Genomic DNA, 21531 nt, shown 5'->3' on the forward strand with positions numbered 1-21531 from the left:
TTTTCACAAACATGTCAGAAACTAAAAAGGAATTAGCAATGCCGTTTAGACATACATACAACTTTAGTAATCCGGACATCTACTAATCCGGATTCTTCGGTTATCCCGACCGACTTTTTCGTGCGTCATGTAATCCGAATCTCGATATTGTTTGGATTAAATTGATGTTTAATTAATGTTGTTCAATCAACGGTCGAATCATGTGTTATTTGTTCTACGCTAGAAATTGTACGTTTTCATAGATTCGCGTCGTCTTGAACTAGAAGGAGTTTTGGTCCTGCTATTAAGTCACATACGATGGTACCCATATGAAAGCATTAGCACCCTTCAAACAACCTTACTACACCTGCGATTGGCGTTTCTTACTCGCCAAAGAAAAGTAAAGCGATAAAAATAATAATACACGCACATGTATGTATACGATTTCGCCTGGTTTTATATTGTGATAATACATTATTTTTTTATTGCACTGCAGCATGCATAAAATTATTGAGAAATTTATAACACTGCTTGGTGCATATTGATGTAATTTTAATAAAAAATCCTGTGTAGTGTTTGTGTATAAGAGCTTTTGAAGCCTTTGCGCTATATAGCGCGTGCTTTAAAGGCATTATATTCTTAAATCATAAAATACTATTATTTTTTAATATAAAGTTTGTATGTATGTAGACATGTCATGATAATTAAAATGAGAACGTTTATTTTTGTTCTCTACTACTGCGGATTTTTTAATAATTCGAATTCCTTCGGATTTTATTGTTGTACAGTTTATAGTTTTTTTTCAAATAACGATGCTTTGCTATTGCCATTCTGCTTCAGCTACAAATTTCATTCGATCTATCAATTAGAATTTTAATCTGTTCATTCGACTTCACGCCATCATTTAATTTTTTTAATCAAATTCATTTAATTTTTTATCAAATTTAGATTCTGTTGGGTCTTCTGAAGGCAATGATTAATATTATGCGTCTGTGTGAAATCTATAGACCCATGAAAAAATCTATTCAAATGGATTAATATATCTGTTTTTCTCACGTATAACGATTTCTACATAAGTTTTCTTTCGTCCAGTCAGTCTACATATTTTTGTTTAAATTAGTTTTTTTATGGAATGAATTGATTTTTTCACCACGTGTAAGAGGACATTGGCTTCAGGGTTTCAGGAGATCCACTAGAACCTAAATTCGGGAAAAAATGCGTGCTCTTACTTAAAAATTATGGTTGAAGGCGTGAATTAAAAAAATCACAAGGGCAAAATCACAAAGGCGAATCAAATAGCTTAGGTGGCGAGAATTCAATCTCTTGAAATATGCCCCAGCTTTTTAATGTTTTAGTGAAAAAATCTAGAAATTTATATTGCCCTACAACAATTTAGATTTGTAGACTATTTTTTCCAGGTTAAAAGCAAATTATGTGCAACACAATTTTGATGAAAAATATGTCAATTTACTTCAATTAAAAGATTATGCACGCTCAGGTTTGGGCTCGTAGTCGGTGTCGAGTGTCAGCCCCAATAGAGTTCAAACAGATTTATATTTCAGCTGTTATGACGTTTATTAAAGATAAATAAGACCTCAAACGCTGCAAGTCACATAGCATTTTAATGCACATATTTAACCGCAATATGTCGTGTGTTCTGGATAGGAATATGTAGTGCGTTCGCTGTAAAAGTTACAGGTAATGTATTACTTGATATCTGCAGGAAAGTTTCATATCCTTTATATGGCGTTTGCGTACTTAATTACATTAATCAATTAGTCTTAGTTTTAATTATTATAAGTGCCTGCTCGTATCTTGTGGGTAATGGACTTGGGGACTTGTTACGCCAATCTGTCAAGATTTTATAACTATTTCTCCAATAAACGATAAGGCGATTATTAAATGAAACGATTTAATGCATGAGTGTAATTCATACTAGAATCAGTTGCACTATTTTTCTGTTTATTGTAGGTTGGTCATGGTTCTTGAAGACAATCTAATTTCGGATTTCATTTTATATTGTTGCGATGCTCTTTTAATTATCAACATGTCTTCTCCTAATGTTATATAAGGAGAACAACCTGCCTGAAAATGGCAGTTAGGCTCATTGTTTCTAAAAAAAGAATTCACCACCATGTTTAATATACTCAAAAACATCATTTTACTATAAGAGTTGCTTTACTATTGTCTGATAGTGTATTACTCCTCTGAAATCCGTTATAGACTAATAAGATCAGTACAGAAACCTGCGTCCGCCAATATTTCAAGATTCCGCCAACGGGAAAAATAATATTATTTAAAGAGCTAAAATCATAAAAATCTTACGTTACTTACATTCGTCATATATTAATCTAACTAACCCGAAGTATCCACTGCACTCTATTGAAAATATTTCTAAAGTACTTTTTACATTGTGTCTACGACGTTTGAATAAATGAAATGCAGATTTGCTTCTGATCTGTTCGGAACGTGGGATTCAATTCAAGAAGATACAAGACACTGAAATAAATTAAAACTTTGTTAATGAATAACAAAGCTTGATTTCTTTACACCTTAGGCTGCTACTATGAATACAGTGCAAACTTCTGGAACCGGAGGGCATACTTCAAAGAAATCCCAACTCCGAGACGAGGTAATTAAAGAGGTATTCATTTACAAACGAACTACTGTATGCAAAGGGTTTTACGATTTTTTAATGAAGGCCATAAGTTTGTTGCATCATCGTACATGCCACGTTAGTTGTAGCGTATTGTGTGTCTAAAGCAATAATTCACTTTATACGAATATTGAAATAATGTAAAATCGAAAGATGATTAAAAACTCGAATCAATCTAAGTCAATAATAGTTAATTCCCAATTGCACCTTGTGCAACAAATGTTACTAATTTATACTCATATATTACTGCATAAATTTATTAAAACTGTTTATTTCGTCTTTTGTTATGAAAGTTAGACATATTTAGGGTGGTCCAAAAACTATTTTTTTAGACAACTGGGTTTAGAACCAGGACTTACACATGCATAGTTTATTGGCGCCAATGTCAATGAAATTATTGGCACCAAAAAGGTCAACTGCTTTTAAAAACCAAGATTTGTACATGCGTGAATCATTAGCGTTAATTGACTAATCCCAGTGTTTTTTCATATGGAAATATGTAAATTTTAAAGTTCCAGTAAATTGGCATCAATAATTCGCGCCAATGAATACGTTAAAAGAAGTTGAACTTATAGGCTCCAGTACACTGGCGCTGATGCTAATAAATCATGCATGGGCAAACCTTGCTTAACGTGTCGTATCCCTTTGAATTCAGCATAAGCAATAGGTTCAGAATCCAATATGAGTAATACGGGGCTTTGTTTAAATAAATAAAGTTCACGACGACTGCAGGAAAACAGAACTTCTCGTATCTCGTTGTAGATGGCTAAAAGTGGAACGATAAAGTGTCAATCATTTTGAAATATCCTTTTAAATAAAATCAGAAGAAATAAAAATATTTGATCGAAATACGTTCTTTCTGGATATCTTCAGTTACAGTCCCAATTTTTAAATTTTTATAGCAGCGTTTTATTAGCCTCTATAATATGCAACTGCTATTTTTCAATTTCCTTCCTTTTACATTTTTTGCAATTTTTAAAATTCCAAACTTAAGGATAGGTTTTTATATCTATTCGAACGTGTTTGGTTCTAAAAAGTCATTGATTCATTTTATAGAAAATCAGATTTAAAATGTATATTTCATGCCAATTAAAAAAAAATCCTGGCTCGCCCTGGAATGCAGACATTTTTTCCCTATGTCAATAAAGGATAATGACAGTGGGTAAATTCGATAAATAACTAAAGTTAGAAATTCGGTAATTATTAAATTTTAATTGGCAGCGATTAAATGTACGAGTGTGTGTTCTTTTAGTTAAATTTAATAATTCAGTTTAGCACGTAACACACTTTTCATAATTAATCGAGTGAAACCAAATTAAATTAAATTCCTGATTGTTGCAAAAATTAAATTTAGGTTTACTTGCGTCTGTTTCGCTCATCATCGTTATGAATGCCATCTTTTTTACAATCTTTATTCGCATTCAATTAACATTCTCACCCTGTACAAATCAAATCACCCACATAACCCTTACGGGATACTCAATAAGCGTGGATTGTAAAGATTCAATGAAAGAGGAAATACCGGAACAATCAATTTCGCATCTAGGAGGGACGATGGAGAGCTTCCAGCGCACATCATCCCCTGGAAACGTGGATAAATTCGGCTGCGTGAAACGGGCTTCTATTGGCTTTTTCGGGAAGCTTTAGTTTGGGTGTTTCTCCTGTCTCGCCAGTCGTGGAACGATTTCGCAAATTGTCTTCTTATGCTCTGTTTATCTAATAGAGCTGTTTTTGGGTGCAATTTGTGACATTAAAATTAGAGATTTGTGTTTATTAAGCCGGGTTTTAAACCAGCTTTTGGCACGAAGTAGGTCGGATGTTACTGTCGGCACCATCCCCATCGCTCCGGTTTATAAATATTCATTTCCTTCGTCTAAACATAGACATATAAACCCACAAAAAATTTACGAGTGTGAAATGGTTGTTAGGTAACGATCTGCTCGAGAAAACTTTTTCGTTGAGTGTAAATCCGGAACCTAAACAACAATCACGTGCAAGTGTTTATAAACAACACGTGTGCTGAGGAGTATTCTTTATGCGAAGGACGTAAATGAGAAAAATGCCTGAAATAAGTAATAAGTTTGAGTTGAGGTTTTTTAAAAAAATTCCTTTTCAAAGAAAATCCCCGGACCGGAAGAGAAGCAGCATCAAAAGCCCTATAAATAGAGTCAAAATTGCTGCCCCATATGCTTATGTCGAGGTAAGCCTGTGTTTAGTTCAAATAGTATAAATAATCTGATATTGTTTTCGTCACGTTATTTCACTTGGACCATTTCTATGTGAGTTTAATATTTCCCAGCATCAATATCTATTTATAGTGCACTTCTGATAAAATCTGTTTGGCATTAGAATTTTGCTGAATCACAACCTTTCTGAACAATATCCCTAGACTTCTAGGAAAATATTTATTTATCCGGACCATGCGCTTTGTGACGTGTTTGATCTAAGCAACGAATGATTTAAAATTGGAACTGAAGGAGCAAACAAGCAAACGTTAAGATGTGCTTGGATGAAATATGATTCGTGACCTGATTTTCCAGCATCTTAGATAAATCCACTCTTTGTAAATACAATTGATATCGATACAAATTATCCAGGATACCACAAATTCGCATGTAATTATAGACATCGAATCAACATCGGAAAATAAATTTTCGATCTCTTACGCTTTTCAAACTCTTCTTCGAAAATGCAAAATATTTCACAGCCCTAAATTCCCACTCTTTGTAACGAGAATGCAGTTATAGTTTCTAAAGTTTGAAAGTAAGTTTTAGTTAAATTTCCATTACAGTAATTTACATAGCGATAAGGGCTAAGAATTTTCTAACAAGCAAAAATATAAATACCCCCATATTCACATGTTGATCGTTTTATTAATCGTTTACAGGCTTAGCATTTTAATTGCACGTATACAGGGGGACCTAGAATTTATATAGGAGAGTATTAGGATGATATTATGGAAATTAACAGTTTTGTTAATATATTATATTTAATTATAAATATTAATAATAATAAAATTGCAGATTATTGAAATTATAAACAATTCTTATATCTATTGGGCATACTAGAGACTATAGACACAGTGGTTTTGAAATTCGGTGAAGTATCAAAGCTACTAAGTGATATTTTAGTAAATTAATTTGTTTATTGAATTATTAATTGGAGTAAAATGTCGATATGCAGATACTGTACCTATAATTACTTAAAAATCGTCGGCCTGAAGTGTTAACCTATTAGGATAGTTTTTGTTAATTGTTCCTCGGAGGTTTTTATAAAAAAATTAAATTTAGTTATATACTTCAGTATTAAGATACTTATATTATACATTGTGTCTACTTAAGTTGGAGTCATATGAGATACTTTTTTATTATGAATTTTTTGAAAAAAAGCAATTTTTCATAAAAAGTCCTGCATATTCTGAAACCTAAAATGAAATAATCAGATCTCAAATTTTTGGAGCCATATACCAGCTTTATTAAAAATATGAATTTTGCTTAGGGAAATGTTACTATTCATAATTTCAATAATGAACATTTATCTTTTGCTTATTGAAAACAGGATAATTTTTTATCTATTAATATGGTTTCATAAAAATTATGCGATTTTAATACGTAATTAATGCATAACAATAATTTATTTTGCTAATAGGAGAAAATAAAGAGGTAATAATTTCTGTGATTATGTAAGATTGTTTACTTTAGTTTTAAGTAATTCCACTAATGCCTCGACATAGCCACCTTCTTTTGCAAAACATTTAATCGGTCTTTGACATTGAAGTTTGATATGTGTTAGAATATTTAACCATTACAAGAACGTCAGCAAATTCGGTTCCAATAGGGCAGCGTCCCATTTCACAGTACGCGTACTGTTAGAGAATACCTTCAAAATATTTTCAAAATAATTCATAGACATTCATAATTTGTTATCCTGCTAGATCTCCTGACTTAACCCCTATGTATTATTTCTAATGGGGTTACTTAAAATAGAAAGTTTACCAGCACAGACTTTTCAAGATATTAATAATAATTTGGAAACAATCATTTCGGAAGCATATCAGGACATTACTCTAAATATGATAATAAATAAATTAAGAGAATTTGGCAAAAAAATGTCAAATGTTTTGCAAGAAAGGGTCGAGGCAGAAGTGGACAGATTTACAACTAAAGTAAATAATTCTACATAGTTACTCAAATTATTAACTTTTTGTCCTTTCTTATTAGCAAAATAAATATATAATTGTTATGAATTAATTACGTATTTAAATTGCGTAATTGTTACGAAAACATATTAAGAGACAAAAAGTTATTATGTTTTTCAATAAACAAGAGATAAATGTGTATTATTGAAACTAATAAAAATAAAAATTTTTTAAGTAAAATTCATATTTTTAAGAAAGCTGGTATACGACTCCAAACATTTGATTGTTTAAATTTAGGTTTAAGACTGTAGAACTTTTTATGGGGAATAACTTTTCCCGTAAAATGAATAATAAAAAAGTTTTTCATGTGATTTTAACTGAAGTAGACACATTGTATATTACTACATAAATGTCTGAATATTTTCCTTTTCTCCTGTCGGATAATGAGGAAAACAATAAATTTCAAGACTCAGCATCGTAATTGATGAATTTCGATTAAGGCCTGGTGTGAAACTAAGATTGTTACTATATAAAATTATTCAGATTATTTAAGTTCACATTTTGAGTTCCAATATGCTGCTTTGACAATAGAACATAATTTCTTAGACTGCAAACTCTTGGATGTGTGTTAAATTAATTAATACTAATTATCCGTTATGAATAATTTTATTATGTCGCGACTCCAAGAGGACGTTTCTCCTACTCACTTAGATTAAGATTTACAATAAAACCCCTAAAAAAAGAAAATTTTTGCGTTACGCGGCTATTATGGTATCATATTTAATCATACTTCAGAATTATAACAGAGGTTTCTATTTTTTCAGGAACTCGTTGTTAACTCGCCGAATGAGAGAAATTGGCGTGGTATATTTATCGCACTTCTGGTTATAGCAGCCGTGCTGGGACTGATCGTTTTTAGTATAATATTGGTCTCTCCTCCCGAAGAATCTCCAAGAATAAAAGGCTCCAAGCCTAGCTTAGAAGATATTTTTGTAAAATTACCACCGCCATCTAGGTTTAATGGAACATGGATATCAGGTAATTAGGTTCCATTAAGAGTAGAATACAAACCCTATATATTTCAAGACAACTAATTTAATAACGGCGGTCCTTGAATACTGTTGAGCTTTTGTAGCAGTGAAATGGACGTCCCAACTAATGTCTCCTTGTTTTAGATTACGAATTTATTTTCAAGGATATGTACGGTGGCATATCATTATACAATGCAGAAAACCTAACTACCAGTGTTATCATGACGAACATTACCTTGGTAAGTGTTGATTTTGACTTTTGAAAATATCTGCTATATTCCATCTATTCAGTAAACAATAATTTAAATGATCTCTCACATCAAGCAGGCATCTCGAACAGTCCATTCTACTCAAAATTTCAACCCTTGACCCAATTTTCATCCCGACATATTATCATAGGGCCCTTTTAGAATAATAAATTTTCTGGTATGGTTTAACATCGATTTATGTCGGTGTCCATTAATCCCTAATTTGCTTGCAATCAATCTTAATTTGTTTTGACCGGAAATGTATTGTTAAGTTAAACCACAAGGTCGCCTATTATAAATGGGCCAAACTTTTCCAGCAAAAATGCTAATTATTCGGAAACAGTGAAATATAGTTGCTTGAAATGTAAAATGAGAGAATGAATTAATCAGCATTCAATGTTTGCATTTTCTAATAACAGTGCAGTGTTCAAGATTAGCCAACCGTAAAATACACTTTTTACATATTTAGAACTATATTTGTTATATTGAGATTTCCCTGACTCACTTCGGCATCTTGAAAGGCTATACAAATTATCAGAGTTAATGTACGTTTGAGTTCATGTTGTGTTAAAGTTGTTAAATAATCGATAAATTTTCATAGCATGCATCGTATTTGATAAGGTGACTGATGGAGTCTGCACTAATGCAAGATGGTGATTGATAAAATTCGCACCGTGCAATTGATGGGTGCAACGTAACAATAGGCTCCCAGTTTTGCATTATTGAATTGTGAACTATGGAGAAAATTTAGTAGATCGAGTAAATTAATTAAACGCCCTCAAAATTTCCTATTTAGGTGTTTGTGAGAAGGATGGGCACGAGACGGAAAGACTGTAAAAACGAACTCTTTCATTTCAATCTCTTTAGTTTTCAGTGTGGTCCAACACAACTGAACTATGTTTGTTTATCGAGCATTACCATTTCATACATGAAAAATCGTCGTTGTGGGTATAATATTTTTATAGGTTTAACTGGTGGCGATTTAAGCTTGCAAGATAAAAGACCCTGTTAAATCAAAACAACACGCAATGACTTTTAAAAGTTTTTTCATTAAGTCCGTTCGATCATCGAATTTATCTGAAACAGGTTGTGCATATGATGTCATCATAATTTTTTTAATATTAAGGCGTGCCTGTAAGCTCAATTTTGGATAAAATCTTCAATGCTTGATTTTTCCGCCTTCCATCTTTGAAGTTTTATGCCTGTACAGAGTGTCAAAAAATCGACGTCTCTATACCTATTATATGGAAAAGGAAAGTAATATGAAAAATCTTTGGGTCTTCAATGGGGTTGGATGACTTCCATTTCGACCTAAAGAACTTCATTCCTAAAATAACGGAGGAAATAGTTATTACATCATCAATGATATTTTTCCTAGAAACATACCCAAATTCTGCTAAAATCACAGTGATCCTATTTTTCCACACAACTTTTGTTAAAGAAATTTCATCTTATGTATTATCGCATAAATGTTATAAGCAGAAATGTCTTAAGAATTGTTGCAAAATTATTTGATTTTACAACAACCTACCTTGACCTAAGCAACCAATAATAAAATAGCTATTATAAAACTAAAATAAATAATAAAAATAAAAAATAATAAAACTAAAATAAAAATAAAAAGAAGCAAAACAAATATTATATTTAATTTAATATATTTTCAATATGACTTCCTCCTTCTGTAAAGCACATTTGAAGTCTTCGCATAACTTTGGTCTCAGTAGCTTTTCTTAATATATTTTGCGTTAACTCATTACAAGCAGTTTTTATTTTCTCCTTTAAGTGTTCCAAATCCCTTGAAGGACTTTTATAAACTTTATTGTTAAGAAATCCCCACAAGAAAAGTATATGAGAGTTAAGTCAGCGGGCTTTCCTGGCCTTGGCGCAGGCCCGTTAATAGAAATCCTATGTTTGTTCGAACGTGTTATTTAAGTAGTGCTGGACAATAAAAGGTTTAATTAACTAGACATAGGAATAAATCAAAGTTGGTCTGATATGTCTGGTCATATTTTTCCGATAATTTTTAAGACGTTTTGACTTTATTTTGTTTATAACTTTTAAACGATAACACATAAGAAGAAATTCCTTTAATAAAAATTGTGTGCAAAATTGGATCAATATGATTTTGTCAGAATTTGGGTATGTTCCTGGGAAAAATATCATTGATGATCTCATAACTCATTCCTCGGTCATTTTAGAAATCAACTTCTCTAGGTCTCTAGGTCGAAATGGAGGTCATCCAACCCCATTGAAGACCCATAGTTTAAATTTTTCATATTGCTTTTCGCTTCTATAAAATAGGTATAGGGGCATCGAGTTTGAGATACTCTGTACATACAGTCACTTAAGGTCTAGTTAGAGGAATTTCAAGAGCTCATTATAACGTTGCGCACTGATATCAAAAATGGAAAGATGCCAAAATTTGATTGTCGGAGTTTAGGATAAACCACTTACAGCGACGTAGCGGCAGCCGACATCATTTTTCAACCAGGTCATCAAAATCCCTTAATATGCAAAAAATTATATGATAATATCATGCATCCAACCCATGATATTTATTTTCAAAGCTGGAGCGATCTTAATGAAATCCCCTTTACTAGCTTATACTATATCTACATTAGCTTATCCAGATATAGTGCTACCAAGTTCGTGTCTTTCTAGGATCTTGATAATGGTAAGAAATACTAATTTAATCGAATATATTCGCAAAGATGTGCGTGTTTGCACGAACGTTTCGGGGCAATATTCGGGAGGTATTGTCCTCGATACCCAAGGTAACCGATCTGTTTCTTTCCCATCTTATATGACACACCAAGAAAACACAAAAATTAATTATTTTAGGAAAAACTTTATTAAAGAGGATTTAATTCCTCGCGAGGCGTAGATAAATACAGAGTATTATTTAAGTATGTAGCCAAACTTCAAGGGGTGATTCTTTAAGTGATTCTGAGGAAAAGTTTACATAAACATAGGTCTGACGATGCTTTATTTTCACGATACAGGGCATCAAACTTGTTTTAAAAAATAATTTTTTCGTAAAAATCTTAATAATCTTTTAGCTGACTTTATTGGAATTTTTTAGTGTTATATATGGTTATTATTATTCTTTATGTACCATTGACGTTTTAAAAACTTTTATATTTTTTTCGTATTAAGCACACTCATGGCCACACAGGTCACCGGATTTAAATCCGTTAGATTTTTTCCTTTGAGGGCCTGTAAAACCCTTCGCACTACATTAAAAACTGTCACTGTCGTAGTATTTTTGTTATTTAAGGTTTTTTTTTAACATGTAACGATTTTTTAAGAAAAGTTTGACACCTTGTCTTTTGAAAACGAAGCATTACCAGACGTATGTTTATATAAACTTTTCGTTTTAGAATCACTCAAAGAATCACCCCTTGAAGTTTGGTCACGTACTTATATAACATTCTGCATATTTAACCGTTCTGAACGGACTTAATTATGCATCATTAATAATGTTATATTTTCGTCATTCTGTAATGAAGATAGTTTTATATATTTGCGAAAAACAAAATTTTGTATTGTATTTGATTTCGCTTCTCTTCAAAATTCTTGTGTGCAAATCTGAATTTATGGCCCCCTGTAATTTTTCCTCAATCGTTTATTTAAGGAGAGAAAAAATTCAATAGTATTACAGCTTTTGCTTGCGTGATGCCATAATTCGATTATTTGTACTCAAGTGAATGGGTTAAAACTTTTAATGTCATGAGTTAATTATTTAGTTATTGAGAATTCTTAAAGCATCTCAGGTTTTCTCACGCGTTGCGCTTTTACCTAATTAAGAATACCTCAACAATAATTAATGAATCTGTGGAAGTTTTCTTGATTCCATACATATAGTAATTAGAACAAAGTTCCATGGCAATCTTCAGCGTCTTAAAGTTTCCCTTAATTAGTTTTATCCTATTTGAAAATGTATTAAATTTCTGCAAACTGGGTTTTTTGTTCCATCTCGGCAAGAATGTTTCCTACTCAAAGTTAATTGTTGCAAAGAAGACTGCTTCTTGCCTCTGCAAACACGTTTTCGTTTTAGACAATTACTGGTTCGTGAACTTAATTGAACAAAAGCTGGATGTGGCTGTGTGCCAACAGTTTTCTTCCACAAAACAGAATTGCGAAAAATAAAAAAGTGCACATTTTGCTATTCAACGTTATTCAATTTGTTTCCTTCCGGAACGTGTGTTACTTCTTAACTTTTCTGTGCTAAGAATTCTTAAACTTTGCTTTGACTTGTCAAGATACTTTAACTTTCTTGTGTTGGAGAAATTTTGTTTAACATACTTTTTTCCTTTCAGAGACAATATGAAGTCGTCGACTTTAAATTTTCCAATGATTTAAAATTTGTTTTACTAATAAGCGACCTAATTAAGATATACGAATATACCACTCTAGCGAGATACCACATATACGAACTGGCAACGGGGTAAGTTTCCTAACTCTTCACTATATCTTTCAAATATGAACTAAATTGCTTCACTTAGGATGCTGAAACCATTATCCCCCAAAGAACTGGATGAAACAGCGCCATTTTTGCAATATGCCACGTGGTCTCAGGATGGCGCAGCCGTGGCCTTTATACATAACAATGACATATATTATAAACCAAAAGTCGAAAAGGACTTGGTGTGTCGTATAACCAATACAGGATTCCCCAATAAACTCTTCAATGGTATTCCTGACTGGCTCTACGAGATCGAAATACTCAGAACCTCGCATACGTTGTGGTTCTCTCCCGATGGATACTATCTGATGTTCTTAAGTTTTAATAATTCCAATGTTGGGGAGTACTCGTATGCTTGGTATGATAGTAAAAATTCAGAAGCTATTTATCCCGAAGTACGCAGTTTTCGATATCCCAAGGTAAGCTTCTTTTTGAAAGCTGTGCGGGATGGGCAAATCTCCATATAAGGATTTACATAATTCATAATTATATATCCAATCTATTCAATATATCTGTTCCATCCAATAATTTATTATTAATTTCGTGAGTAATGGGTGTCATGGAAGTAATGGAGTTTTATACTGTTGGAGGCACGTAATGTGTTTTTGAAACAAGATGGTGCAATTTTCTTGCAACATCAGGGCCGACGCAAAGTTAGCTTAATATGATTTTGAGTAAAATTTGATGGGAAGCAACGGATGAATTAGGTAGCCACCACGTTGACCAGATTTATTGCTATGTGATTTCGAGTTTTGGGGAAGATAAAAACGAATTATAAAAGAAAACCAGAGACAACATTTAATTAATTTCGATAAAATTCTATACTAAAGTATTTTTAATATTGTAGGTTTTTGTTCTCGACTTGTTAGATGTTAGAACTTCAATCCACACCTACTGGTTCAATAATATCTCTAACAATTCCATGATTCCGTCAATTAACAAAGTAACGATAGTTTATTTCCAAAAAGTCATCAAAAGAGTATTATTTAATTATCCTATATATACGTTATTTATCGTACATACGTTCCTTATATGAACATCGAAATTTGCCGACTCTGTGTAGGGTGTCCCATCATAAACGCCTTTTCTATAACTTTTTATTCTAAATTTTCGAATAAAGAGTTTTATTCAAAAGGTCTAGAATTTACAAAGTGTAGCAAAAATTGTAGCAGACCAAATTGTTGCTTTTTTTTGCACAAGACACTCTGTATATTTTTTGTTTTAATGTTTCACTTCAATGATCATTTTACTATATTTTACAAATTTTAGGTGGAGACCCCAAATTCAATGGCAACAGCTTGGATTGTAAATCTGACTACTCCAAAGTATTTGTTTCCATTCCAACTAAAGCCCACTAACAGTGTGGACTCAGACAGCTACATTACTAGTGCACAGTTCCACGGATACCACAACGTGGATATTATATGGCTCAATAGAGCTCAGAACACATTTGTTATTGTTACCTGTAGTAATCGTAATGGCTATAACTGTAGTGATGTAAGCCGTAATGTCTGGTTTTCAATATCTTTTTAAGGATGAAAGTAAATACGTTTTAGTTTCATGTTGAGAAAGAGCATGAACATATTGGCTGGACGGAACCAGTATACCATCCAGTGTTCAGTCAGAACGGTACGAAGGCGTTGGTGCGCTTACCGGTTAAAGACGAGGATAATGGACATTATATGCATGTTTGTGAAATATATAAAGGGCGTGTTCGTCCTATAACTCACGGTGCTTTTGAGATTGTTCGGATATTATCGTGGGATGAAGAAAATTCGTATATGTATGTACATACATACAGTGCTTTCGTAAAGTATAGAATAAATTCATTAATATTAAAACTAACATGTTTTGGAAAAAATCCTCGGAAACGTCGATTTAGTTTTTAAAAAACAAATTTTTCTAAATATTAGTCATTGATGATGTCATCGTTGTCTAAGATGTGATGTCATCGGCCATTTTTTTAAATAGCAACCACCATTTTTTTATTCAAAATATTAAATAGTATATTTTTTGAGGTATAATCTGTAAAAAATTGAGAGATTACATAAGTCATTTTTAAACAAAAATAGCATTGAAATATCCAAACCAATCTTTGTTATTATTAATATCTACGTCAACGAACAAAAAAAAAGACGAAAACAAAAAACAAATATTCACGGCAACAGAATGTTTATTGTTAAAAAAATTATTTAAAAATGGCTGCTAAGATGACCGAAAGTGAAAGAATTGATATCCTCCGCATGATTGAATTTGGAGAAAACGTGCATACCAAAACAGAAGCTACAGAATTATTTAATACAATTCATTCTGATCGACAATCAATCAATCAAAGCACAGTTTCAAAAATTGAAAAAAGCTTAGAAAGTTTGGGCATGTCCGAGATCTACCTAAAACTGGTCGATCCTCGATATCGGAGGAGGAAAAAATTAATGTTTTAATATCAGTGTAAGAAGATCCACATTCTACAGTAAACAACGTTTCATCTTTGTTTAATAAAACTGCTTCCACTGTGCATAAAACATTAGAAACGAATAAACACTATCCGTATAAAGTGCAATTAATTCATGAGCTCTCTGAAGATGATTTCGATCGTTGAAATCAGTTTTGCAAACAAAAGGAACAGTGATGAAACCTTTGTAAAAAGAATAATTTTTTCTCATGAAACCACATTTACTTTAAATGGCCAAGTCAACCGACAAAACTGTCGTTTTTGGACTTCTAATAATTCCCATTGGGTGATGGATTTTCATAGCCAACATTCTCAAAAAGTGAATGTTTAGTGCCACAATACGCGATAGAATTCTGGCTCCATATTTTTTCAATGGTGTTCTAAGTGGAGAACGATATTTAAGCTTTCTTATAGAAAACTTAGTTTCAACGCCAGTTCCTTTATATCCTTGTCCAGAAGAATCCGATCTGTCAAATTTAAATTTACTATTTCAACAAGATGAAGCGCTTCCCCATTATGCAGCACCTGTGCGAGTATACTTAAACGAATTTTTTCCAAATCGTTGGTTAAGACGAAGAGAAGCTATAGAGTGGCCAGCTCGTTCACCTGGCCTGACACTCTTCGACTATTTTTTGTAGAGGTATTTAAAAAGCAAAATGCATTTCACTAAGCTTTTAAATTTGGACGATGTAATACCACTTATAACTCCAGACGTTATGGACAATATTTAAAAGGAAGTTATTTACTATCTTGCTTATTGCCAGACAGCGAATGAAACCCAGTTTGAACATCTTATTTGATCATTTTTTTAGCAAATTTTGTATATTAAATTAATGTTATTTTTCTCAAAAAATGTCTTACGTAATCTCTTATTTTTTTAGGGTTTATACTTAAAAAAATATGCTCTTTAATATTTTGAATAAAAAAACGAGGGTTGTTATTTAAAAAAATGGCTGATGACATCATATCTCAGACATCGATGACGTCACCAATATGACTAATATTTAAAAAAAATTGTTTAAAAAAAAATAAATCGACGTGTCCGAGAATTTTTCCAAAACATGTTAGTTTTAATATTAATGAATTTATTCTATATTTTATGAAAGCACTGTATAATGAAAACAATGGTTTATGATAATAAACTTAAAGTTGTGTTTTATTTTCAGATATGCTATAGGAACCATAGAAGAAAACCCCGGCCACAGGCACTTAATACAAATCATAGACACCAACTCGATACCAGAGTGGAGGTGCCTGACTTGTCTCTCTGAAGAGATCATCAATATTACCTCATCATTCTTCAACGAAACGGAGCTAAACGACAACTTATGGGCCACTTATAGATGCGACTACAATAACATTATTTTTAGTAAAAACTCTAGTTACTTTATACAGGAATGTTTGGGACCAGAAGTACCAATCGTGGTTTTAGCCAGAACTTTTCCATACAGTAGATCGGTTATACTTGATAGTAGTGCCAGGTTGAGGAAACGTATGAAGAAGTTTTCTCAACCTCAAGAGAAGCGTATTTCAGTGGAAATTGAGTTTGGCTATAAAGCTCAAGTTAGACTGTATTTACCTGCCGTATTAAGAGAGTATGAGGATGTAACCTTCCCTTTGGTCCTGCTCGTGTATGTATAATTTTCAATTTGCTGCAAATAGTAGTTAAGACTAACTCTGATCTATAGAGACGCAGCTCCCTCCTCACAAGCGGTTTCTTCTGAGTGGGACGTATCATGGGCATGGTACCTGTCCAGTAGTCGAAATTACATAGTTGCCAAAATCGACGCTAGAGGCTCTGGCTATCAGGGAGTGCGAATGCGGCGGGAAATTCAAAGAAGGATCGGTCTTATCGAAGTTCAGGATCAGTTGGCGGTTCTGACTTACCTCAGGGACACATTCAAGTACATCGACCGCGAAAAGATATGCGTGGTAGGGAAGGGGTATGGAGGCTATGTTTCTGCCATGATGCTGCTTCAGGATTTACACCAAGTTATCAATTGTTCGGTGAGCGTGTCGCCCATTACAAACTGGAGATATTATAGTAAGCTTTAGGAGCCAGATCGATACAGTTATTAGAAGAAGTATGTTTCTAGATTCATTCTACGCTGAGAAATATTTGGGGCTACCCTCAAAGCACCCTCTGGAGTACGACAATGCCGACCTCACCTTGAAGGCCGCCAATATGAATAATAGGCATTTTTTCTTGATATACGGGACAGCGGATACTCATATTACTTCGCAGCATTCCGTTATGCTGGCCAAGACGTTAATAGAGCAAAATATCCTCTTTCAGCAATTGGTGAGTAGTTTCTGATCAATTCTGAAGCTCTGTCAAGGAATCTTGATTGTCTTCGAATAAGAGAAATTCGGATAATTTAATTGGCAACAAAAACATTTCATAATTCTTAATGTATTTTAGGCATATCCAGATGAATCCTACAGCTTCAGTCAGAAAGCCTTGCTTCATATGTACAAGGAGATCGATCTGTTTTTCAACGAGTCCTTCGGACCTGTAATCGACCAGTGGGTGGACGATACCGGATTCTTTATTTAATACTTAACTTAATTAACCAATCTACGTACCAAATGCTTTCTAATTGATTCCTTTTCAACACGCATTTAGCTCTTCCAAAAAATGTGTTTCAAACACCAAGAGTATAAAAATATATGCCAATGCAACTAAAAATATTTTTGATATTGCCAATAATAATAAATTAGAGCGTGGAAATTAAAGTGTTAACTAAGATTTAAACAAAAAGTAGAAACAGTTTGTATTTAAAGTTTAGTAAGTATATGAATGGCTTGTACTTAGCCCTATGATGTGATATTCTAATTTTTATATATTATTAAAGGTTTTAGTGAAATATATTGTACATTTAGGATATTTTATTGTTAAGTAGTGATGGATTTGTGCTTTTATCACAAGCTCTCGCATATACAATTAGTAAACCGATAGACAAAAAAGTAACTTTGTTCAAGACACGTATAATATTGTTCGTATGCATTAAACTGGCGCCAAAAAGTTCAACCGTTTTAATATTTTTTTGGCTCGAGTTGGTGGCGCCAGTTTACTGGCTCTCAAAAATTTACGCGTGTAGACACGCAAAAGCACTGGCGCTAGTCAGCTGGCGCAGATTCCCTTTTTCTCAACGGTCTTGCCAAGCTTACTCGTCCGCCCTCTAGCATTTTCATCATAAAATTATTAAGGACTTTTCCTCAGTGTGACTGCTTCCAATTCAAAAACGGTTCGAGAGGAGTTGACCCTAGAAATCACTGAAAGTTTCTTTCAAGTTATTAAATACACTGCAGTGTGCATAACTCATATTTCCATATAGAAATTTGGCTGCTTCGCATTAAGTTGCCTAGAAAAAGTAGGTATGCAGGGTGGCCCAACGAAAACATTGCAATTCGATTTTCAGTATTTAAAAAAATGCTGAGACCCGTCGATAATTGGTTCGAGGGGGATAATTTTTTAATTGTATTTTTAATCCTTCAACTTCAACCCCTGAATAGGGGTGACAGTTACCCCCAAAATTTTTGATGGGAATGGGTGTCGAGTGATACTTCATTTTAAAGGTACTTATACCCTGATTAAAACTTCAAAGTTTGAAATCACTACCATTGTCCCCGTTGATATGATAGCTTGTCAAAGTCTGTCGAGAAAAAACTTTTAGTTAATGATGAATTTTTTACAATAAGAGCTGCAGACTTCAAAATGAGGTTAGGAAGACCCTCAAACTGGAGAAATTACTGGATCGTTTTGAAGGAGGTGAGTTTTACCACTCAAATTTGAAAAGGCATCTTTCTTTATCATTTTTTTTAAAGGCAGGTAAATGAAAACCAAAGTGTTCATATTACCTTTCTGATCAATTTATGAAATACTTGAAAATAACCGCCATTTACCTCCATACAATAAAATTAATTTTGTTCAAAGCGTTGTCTTCCGTTACGTAATACTTTGGGTGTAATTTAATGGCATTCATGAATTTTAAGATTAGAGGTAAAATTTACCTCCATCAAAACGATTCAATGATATCTCACTTTTAAAGGACGTCCTACTCTCATTTTGAAGTCTGCAGCTCTCATTGTGATAAAGTAAATTATTAACTAAAAGTTTTTCCCTACGGACTTTGACAAGCTGTCATATCAACGAGGATAATGACAGTGACTTCAAACTTGGAGGTTATAATCAAGGTATAATTACCTTTAAAATGAGATATCACTCGAGCTCCTTTCCCATTAAAAAATTTTGGGGGTAACTGTCACCCCTGTTCAGGGGTTGAAGTTGAAGGATTAAAAATACAATTAAAAACTTGTCTTCCTCAAATGAAAAATCTGCGGGTTTGAGCATTTTTATGTATTTTCCTCTTAAATACTGAAAATCGAGATACAAAGTTTTCGTTGGGCCATCCTGTATATTATGTATATTAGATGCTCCGAAACTAGGTCGCGTAATTTTAACAGTATTACGTGGCCACCAAAAATATGCAAAAAAGTTCATAAAGAGTGTTTGAGAATCACTAAAAGATGTCATTTCGTTATTCAGTAAAATACGTCGGCTTGCTCAAAAACAGAAATACTGTGTATTAATTTGAAAAGGAAACATTGGTAATTTTCGTGGAATGTTATACCTTAGTAAAGAGTGAATTATCTTCAAAATTTTAAGAAAATTCTATATCTAATCTAATATTGCATATTCTATTCTAATTTTAACCTGATTAACTTAATTTGTTTGAAAGTAAAATATGTCATATTTCTAACGCCAACACTTCGAAGACAGTTGAAAATTAGAATAGAATATGCCATTATTCTTTAAATTTTGAGAAAAATACAAAAAATACAAAAATAATATCCGGGTTATTGAAAAATATCGAAGCGGCGTCACTGCAATTTAAAAAAAAAATGCAGAGCACTGTCACTCTTTTCCAATTTTCCACGTCTACCAAACTTTCACAGTGATTCTCTCGAATGGTTTTTGAAAAAGCATCTGATGTTCCATCGAGTGTGGGACACCCTGTATATGCTCGCTATTTCTAGATATTGTGCACGTGGGTACATTCCTTGGATATTATTTAGTTTCGTGTGGTTTTTCCATTTACGTTGATTAATATTGATTGCTCAGTGTCGGAAAATCAAGCTCTAGATGATTTTTATTAGATAATATTATATTTGTTTCCTGAATTTCATGGCCAAATAGCTTCGGGATTATTTCAAAACCCGTGATACTTTTGTTAAACTTTAATTTTTCTTTTACTCAGTAGGTGCTTACTGCAAGGTAACTCTACAGGTTTCGTACCTAGAGCGTTGCTACCGAAGGAAATAGCCAGATAATGACACATGATTATTTTTTTCTTTTCCTTTATGGCAGCGTATCGTACTAGGGATTACTAGTTATTTATATGTAGAGGACTGAAAGAAGACGATTACGCCCGCAGTTTGAGGCTTGATGCGAAACAGAGGGCCTTTATTTGGTCAAGGACGTAATCTTCCTTTCCACCCGCGGTACGTACAATATTTTACGCACAAATGACATTTTTTAAATTTTTCACATGCAAGTGGAACAATGTTATAGCTAGCTACTTGATTAAAGACAGTTGAAAATTAACGGGCGTTGTTTTTACTTTACCGCCCGTTGCCAAGAGTGACCGACATTATTGTAGCTTTGTTTTATAACGTCGCTTACAACAAGGGCCGTAAAAACATAACAACGCCTGTTGCTCGTAAACTCGTCGTTTTCGTCTTGTAATATATACCCAATTTCGACCCATTTGTGCGTAAAGATACTTAAGGCCTAGGAGCTATGATAAAACTGTTTTCTCACATTTAATCATTGTGATATGACGTACGCGATATATCATAGATATCGCGTTCGGAGGAGTGCCGAAAACAGACCAGAGATTGGTTCTGATTCTAGAGACCCAAAATAAAAGCTAGCGGGAGGTTTGATCTTCTGCTAACATAGATTCGGGCTCAATTTTTCACTTTCAAATCAACAAATGAATATGAGAGAAGTTTTATGTTGCCTGAAGGTAAAATTGAGTAGAAAAAAAGGAAATTGGATTTTCATCTTATTTCCTACTTAAAAATCAGGAGTTGTTGATCCTCAAGGCGATATACCTTTTACCACGCACTAAAAGTTTTTAAGTAGTACCGAGTTTAATCTCACGAGTCAGTTCGTGTTTACAAAAAAATATTTTATTGTTAAATGTTACATAAAGTAAATGAAAATTATATACATATACATACACATATATTATATGTATCAGTTACAGTTTATCTACTGTATGTGGATTGTTTAGATTTAAATAAATGGCTCATTTGTAGAACTGACTTTTTATTTACCTTTTTTTCCACCCTTAGACAATCATTTTCGTTTCGTTAAATTAGTTCATAATTCCACTGTTTGTGAAGATACCCACGATGTATAGGGAGGGAATATTCATACTACCTACCATTAGGATTTCATAAATGGTGAAAGTAACAGTAGGTTAAGTTAGGTTAGTTTTGTTCTTCAAGTCTAATCTCGTCATTTCGCTGCTCGTTTTGCAAACTTGGATTA

General features: G+C 33.0%; 1 protein-coding gene across 3 annotated transcripts in view; it reads left to right on the forward strand.

Moving 5' to 3' along the window:
- The window catches only part of LOC136416998 (inactive dipeptidyl peptidase 10), a 101300-nt gene extending 80002 nt beyond the window's left edge, over window positions 1–21298 (forward strand). For 2 of the 3 annotated variants that reach the window (XM_066402471.1, XM_066402470.1), the window contains exons 2-11: window positions 7598–7811; window positions 7949–8043; window positions 12372–12499; window positions 12558–12936; window positions 13787–14014; window positions 14074–14300; window positions 16136–16600; window positions 16658–17013; window positions 17066–17271; window positions 17392–21298. In XM_066402471.1, the coding sequence (XP_066258568.1) occupies window positions 7598–7811; window positions 7949–8043; window positions 12372–12499; window positions 12558–12936; window positions 13787–14014; window positions 14074–14300; window positions 16136–16600; window positions 16658–17013; window positions 17066–17271; window positions 17392–17526 (2433 nt within the window). In that variant the 3' untranslated portion in view covers window positions 17527–21298. Of the gene's footprint in view, window positions 1–4282; window positions 4836–7597; window positions 7812–7948; window positions 8044–12371; window positions 12500–12557; window positions 12937–13786; window positions 14015–14073; window positions 14301–16135; window positions 16601–16657; window positions 17014–17065; window positions 17272–17391 lie in introns of those variants that run through there. The other variant, XM_066402469.1, reaches the window with a different exon arrangement.
- The last annotated feature ends 233 nt before the right edge of the window (window positions 21299–21531 follow it).

This window comes from Euwallacea similis, chromosome 26 (assembly GCF_039881205.1).
Source record: "Euwallacea similis isolate ESF13 chromosome 26, ESF131.1, whole genome shotgun sequence".
Classification (NCBI taxonomy): Eukaryota; Metazoa; Arthropoda; class Insecta; order Coleoptera; family Curculionidae; genus Euwallacea; species Euwallacea similis.